We start from the raw sequence: 5,884 nt of genomic DNA, 5'->3' as shown, positions 1-5,884 counted from the left end.
TATGGGTCTGGACCCCAGAAGATACACCTGAATGCAAGGCATCGGCGGCGCTAGGTAGAGCAATTTGTGTTTTACTACTGGTGTAATCATCTGGCCCATAGCCCATACAGCCCACTAGGGCAGGGCAGCCTCTCTCCTCGCTCGCACTCGACGCAAAGACTCAGGCGACCGCCGGGCGGCGCGGCTGCGGGTCAGCAGCACTACGGCAGGCAGCGCCGCGCTAGCGAGCAGCCGTCACCGCGTCAGGCGACCGCGACCGCGAGGTCCGGCCACCGGCCAGCATAGCGAGCAAGCGAGGCTAGGTAATCTTCAAACTTCAGCTTTTTTTTTTTCCTTCAAATTTCCATTGTTTTTCTGAATTTTGTACTACCAGTATTCTGGATTGCCACCACAAAACAATTCGCGCGCTCCCGACACTACTCCTCGCTCTAGGGTTTACCGCCGCCGCGCCGCTCCCCCGCCTGCCACCGGCCCTGCCCCTGCCCCACACCCTCCGCCCCATGGCTTCGCAGCCGCGCCTCGTCCTAGCTCCCGGGTAGGCGCGCTCCCCCGACGAATCTCGGACGCCGCCGACCCGCCGGAGCAGATCGGGTCATCACCTGCGCCCTAGTCCTCCCCTTCCGACCGACCTCCATCGGCCGCCAACTCGGCGTGCCCCACCTCCTCTGGCCCACCACTCTTCCGGCATCTCCAGCTCAAGGTTTGAGCCTCATTTTCTTTCGTCAGATCGGAATGCTTGTAGGAATGGGTGCAATTTATCATGCCACATGTGAATCCTTGCATACTTGATGCACTCTTGATCTCAGCTGTGGGTGTGGAATTTGATGAATTGTTTTTAGTATGTACATTGCGCATGTTTGTAGTTAATGTTGGACAGCAAATGATGACTCAGAGCATATACCGAAGGCCGTTGTGCTTCACAAGGTTTATCATCCGAGGCCTGCCTGCGTGCCTGGGAGAAAGGAGCGTAACCAGTGATCTTCCGCTCACCTGCCTATGGGCTATAGTTGTTTGCGTATGGACTCCGTAGGGAACGAGACATATATACTCTTTAGTCGTACAAAAGAAAGAGATTTAAGGTCCTTATCCCTGCATAACAATGATTTACAAGTATTCTGGTAGGTGTTAGAATTTCATTGAAACACAACAATGTATGGTTAAGCGTGGAATTCAGATTTTGTATCAACTTTGCGTTTGCTATACTTTGTTTTGCCTTGGTGCTGGTACTTTCTGGTTTTAGCCAAGTACTCTGTAGGTGGGAGCGTGACTCAGTGCTTAGCTCTGTTACTGCCCCCCACTAGGATGTCTAGTGTGGATATCCATATGGATTTTAATTGATATCCTTTGCTGGTGAAGACTTAATTTTCTTGGATTGATCCAAGAATTATTTCTTGTTATTTCCTTGCTGTGAGCAATCTGATACTCCAATGCATCGAAATCATTGCGGATTGTTGCTGTCTAGAGGGGGACTTTCCTGAGTATTTTTGTATGTACCATGCTTTTGTCCTGAAGGTGTAGCATTTACTTGCAGATCCTACTCTGTTAGCAACAAATATCATGTGGAAGTGGAGTCACTTTGGATCTTTCTAGACATGACTTTGCTTTGTGAACTTCTGAGGAGACTAGTTCCAGTGCTGTGTTTGGGAAACAACATTTTTGTTCAGGATAAAAATGGACAAGCTGCTTGATTATTTTTTATGTTTCAACATAAAACTAAGCCACCATATAGCTAAACCTAAATCACCTAGGGAATGGATCACTCGTGTTAGGAATGGCACTATGTTCTTATTCCATGCTATGCTAGCACAAATAATTTTGGCATCATGACTAGACCAAGATACAGCTAACTGTGACACATGGGTCTTTTAGTATTAGTGTATGCTGTCCTCTTTGAATGGACAAATTCTCTTATTTGTCAATAATAACTCACAGACCTGACATTGTACTGTATTGGCTATTGTCTTTGTTTTCTAACCTTATTTGTGACAAATCCTGTGGTTGCAGATGGCTAGGTGGGATGAAATTTTGACTCTTCCTGTTCAGAATCCAACTACGTTAGAGTTTTCAGCAGCAGATATCACGTGGTCTATGGTCGTGGGCTGGAAGGACTCGATGGACAGGCTTGCACTCATTCCTTTTACCAGGGTGAATGACTTTGTCAGAGGAGAGTCAAACAACACAGAATGTCAAACACGATTTCATGTTGAAGCACGCAGAAGGCGTCGTCCAACCATGAAATGCAAACCAAAAGTTGATGGGATACTCGAGTATATTCTGTAAGTACATGGAAGCATGCCTAATGTTTATGCTAGGAAATGAAGCTGTTCATTCATCTTGTCAGCTTTTCCTTAGCATCTCCGCACTAAAGATAATTAGGCTATTACTACTTTATTACACCGCCTTCAGCTCTTCTTACCTTATTTCTTGTTTGAGATGCTATAATTTAAATAGAACATGTGACATGATGACACCATTGCATGCAGGTATTGGTGCTCTTTTGGTCCAGATGATTATAGAAGTGGTGGTGCTGTCCGTCCTAGCAGGGCCTCTTGTGGAAAGAGAAAGACACCTGCTGGTCGTCCTAATACAAAAAGGGGATGTGTTTGCCATTTTATTGTGAAGCGTTTGATTGCTGAACCATCACTGGCTCTTGTGATTTATAACCACAATAAGCATGTAGATAAAAAAGGCTCACCCTGCCATGGTCCCATGGACAAGATGGCTATAGGGACGAAAGCAATGTTTGCACCCTACATATCTGATGAATTACGTCTTGAAGTTATGTCTTTGCTCTATGTTGGTATTCCTGTTGAGACCATAATGCAGAGACATACTGAAATGGTTGAAAGGCAAGGAGGGCCGTCAAACCGTGATGATCTTCTTACTCACAGATTTGTTAGGAGGCTGGAGAGGAAGATGCGGCGTTCTTGTTATGAACTTGATGACGATGATGCTGTTAGTATTAACATGTTGGTTGAGAATCACCAGGACCACATATTTTTCTTTGAAGATTTTACAGACAAGGATAGCTTTGTCTTGGGCATTCAGACAGATTGGCAGCTACAGCAGATGATTCAGTATGGCAACCACAGTTTACTTGCTTCTGATTCAAAGTTTGGAACAAACAAGTTGAAGGTCTGTCAATGTCATCTTTATTTTTAGTAGTTCAAAGTTTCCTTTGATTTCATATTAGTATTGTTGTTCTCTGTTTTGCAGTATCCTGTACATAGTATCCTTGTTTTCGACCAGAAGAAAAATGCGATTCCTGTTGCTTGGATCATAACTCCCAGTTTTTCACATCATGAAATGTATAGATGGATGGGTGCTCTTTATGACCGGGTTCGCACAAAAGATCCGACATGGCAGTTGGGTGGCTTCATTATTGATGATCCCTTGACAGATGTGCGCACTATAAGGTAACCGCTGCTTCTCTACTAGTGTACTCTTTCCTCGGGTCTGGGTGCCTGACTATGTATTCTGTTGAATAGGGAAGTGTTCCATTGCCCGGTTTTGATTACCATATGGCGTATCCGGCATGCTTGGCATAAAAATTTGCTGGACAAGTGTTCAGACTTTGAGAAGCGTTCAATGATGGCTAAACGACTTGGGAATGTAATATCCAGTATCTGCAGAGGAAATGGTGGTATGGAATTATTTGAAGCCTTCCTGGAAGATTTTGTTGATTGCTTTGGTTTTCTGGACTACTTCAAAGCTCTATGGTTTCCAAGACTTGGTTGGTCCATGTTCCTTTGCTTTACCTTGTTTTACCTGCCATATCTTGATTTTACTTGTTAGGTTTTTGGATGAGTTTTCTTATTCAACTCTTCAATGTGTCTGCCAGGGGCATGGACAACTGTCTTGAAGGGCACCCCGTTGGCTACTGCTGAGGTAGCTTCAGCAATCGAGAGTTACCATCACCTGCTAAAAGTCCGGCTGTTGAATGAGGCAGATGAAAGCATCTATCAGCGTGCAGATTGGTTGTTTCATAAGTTGGGTACAAAGGTTCATTCTTACTACTGGTTGGATGGATTTTCTGGGAAGGACACCTTTTCTCGTTACTGTAGGAGTGAGTGGAAAAATGGCCCAAACCAATGGCAACAGGGATTGCAAATTCCAGATTCTGATATTGTCATAGAAGATAATTGTGCTAGAGTGGTCTGCCAGAAAGATAAGCAGAGGTCCCATGCCATAGTGAACCCAGGTTCTGAGCTTGCTTTGTGTGATTGTAGCTGGTCAATGAAGGGAAACCTTTGCAAACATGTAATGAAGTCCACTAAGGTTTGCCGCGACAGGGGATTGGCACCACCATCCTTGGCTCTACTTCGCTATTACCAGGCACTGGCAAATGTTGTTCATTGCCCACCCAGTGACTCTGTGGTTTGTGACCATGCAGTTGCTGTGGCAGTTTCTGTTAGAACACAGTTAGAGATGGTACTTAGCGCCACTAATGGTTGTTCTCCAAATACATTGGCTTTCAAGGACCCCCAACCCACCAGTGGGCCCATAATTGAAAACGGTACATGTGCAAGTCGATCTCTGGCTGGCTCGGGTGACGGCAATGAAGTTCCCACCAATGAAGACAGTGATCAGGACATGTATGTTCGCAAGAAAAGAAAGTCTGGTGGAGTGTCGGATGAAGATGAAGCTGCTACATCTACACAAGTCATGCAGCTTTCTCATCACTGTCAGGATTATCCTCCTTGCCAGGAAAGAGAATGCAAAGAAGCTTCTGATGGTGATGAAGGAACTGCGGAGCTGCAAGCTTCTGATGGTGATGAAGGAACCACAGAGATGCAAGCTTCTGATGGTGATGAAGGAACCGCAGAGATGCAAGCTTCCGATGGTGATGAAGAAACCGCAGCGACACAAATCGTGCAACCTTCTGGAACTGAAGGAAGCCAAGCAACTCCTGAACTGAATGATTCTTCAGATGAGGTTAGATCAGCTGATCGGATAGGTGGGACATGACGCCTTAGCACAAAGGAAATCGGAGGTTTGTACATGTTAGTCACCGAGAACTAATCAGAATGGCATCATTGGTATGCTCTACCATTGAATTTAGTAAACTGTCACATATGTTAGTTAAAGCTATGCAAAAGGCAAGCAGATGTTGAACGAAAGCTGAAAACCTAATGTGCTTGTATGGCCACATCATCACCTCACCGGCCACCTGACTCCCTGTCACCAACTTAGAACAGCTCTACTTGGGGTCATACTGCTCGCTCATTCACATGACCGACGGAAGCTACTATGGGTTCATGATATCAATGTGGCATAAATTCCCAGACGGAGATTGGATGTCGGAGACCGTGATGATCAACATGGAGGTGGAGCTGCGGGTCACTAGAGACCATCACACCAACAACGGTCCTGGTTAGCCTGTGCTTATCGTGTTCAAGTCACGGTTTTGCTGCAATAGCAATCAACTCCCTCAGTCTGAGACAAGCAATTAAGCGTCCACTATCGTTTGCTTATATATAGTAGTAATTTTCTTATGGTTAGGCATAGACTAGCTAATTATCTGAAAGCAATTCCTGTGAGGCAAGGAATTGTTCCTCAAACACCACTTACATGCTCACTCTGGTATGCTATTAGCAGAACCAAGTTTGGTATGCCATCAGCTAGCATGTTTGGGCAAGCTGTGTTATGGAAGAAAGAAATAGAGGACCTTTAAAACATGCGGTGTCGACGTCAACTTGCAAACCACCACCATTGTCTCAGGGCACGTTTCCTATATAGGTTTTCCGGTGAATTTGGGTACCCGGCCAACATGTCATTGGTAGCACGTACGTATGTAGGTTGGTGTCAATTTTTTTGGACAGAAAATAACACTTTATTGATTAAATCACATCAATACACACAGTTTCTTTGATGCACTCCGGAA

The 5,884-nt window shown here is 45.1% G+C and overlaps 1 protein-coding gene across 2 annotated transcripts; it reads left to right on the top strand.

The window, feature by feature from the left end:
* The first annotated feature begins 236 nt into the window (after positions 1 to 236).
* On the top strand, positions 237 to 5,678 carry LOC124660299. Of its 2 annotated transcripts, none has more exons than XM_047198111.1 (6): positions 237 to 302; positions 2,005 to 2,276; positions 2,484 to 3,135; positions 3,217 to 3,416; positions 3,489 to 3,733; positions 3,842 to 5,678. In XM_047198111.1, exons 2-6 carry the CDS (start codon positions 2,005 to 2,007, stop codon positions 4,966 to 4,968), a joined length of 2,496 nt encoding a protein of 831 aa, XP_047054067.1. In that variant the 5' UTR covers positions 237 to 302; the 3' UTR covers positions 4,969 to 5,678. The 2 variants fall into 2 exon arrangements, with proteins under 2 accessions (XP_047054067.1, XP_047054065.1); XM_047198109.1 differs by lacking the exon at positions 237 to 302 and adding an exon at positions 669 to 700.
* The last annotated feature ends 206 nt before the right edge of the window (positions 5,679 to 5,884 follow it).

This window comes from Lolium rigidum, chromosome 6 (genome assembly GCF_022539505.1).
Source record: "Lolium rigidum isolate FL_2022 chromosome 6, APGP_CSIRO_Lrig_0.1, whole genome shotgun sequence".
NCBI classification, from domain to species: Eukaryota; Viridiplantae; Streptophyta; class Magnoliopsida; order Poales; family Poaceae; genus Lolium; species Lolium rigidum.
The sequence above is the reverse complement of the archived record's forward strand: the minus strand, read 5'-3'. Positions and strand labels throughout refer to the sequence as shown.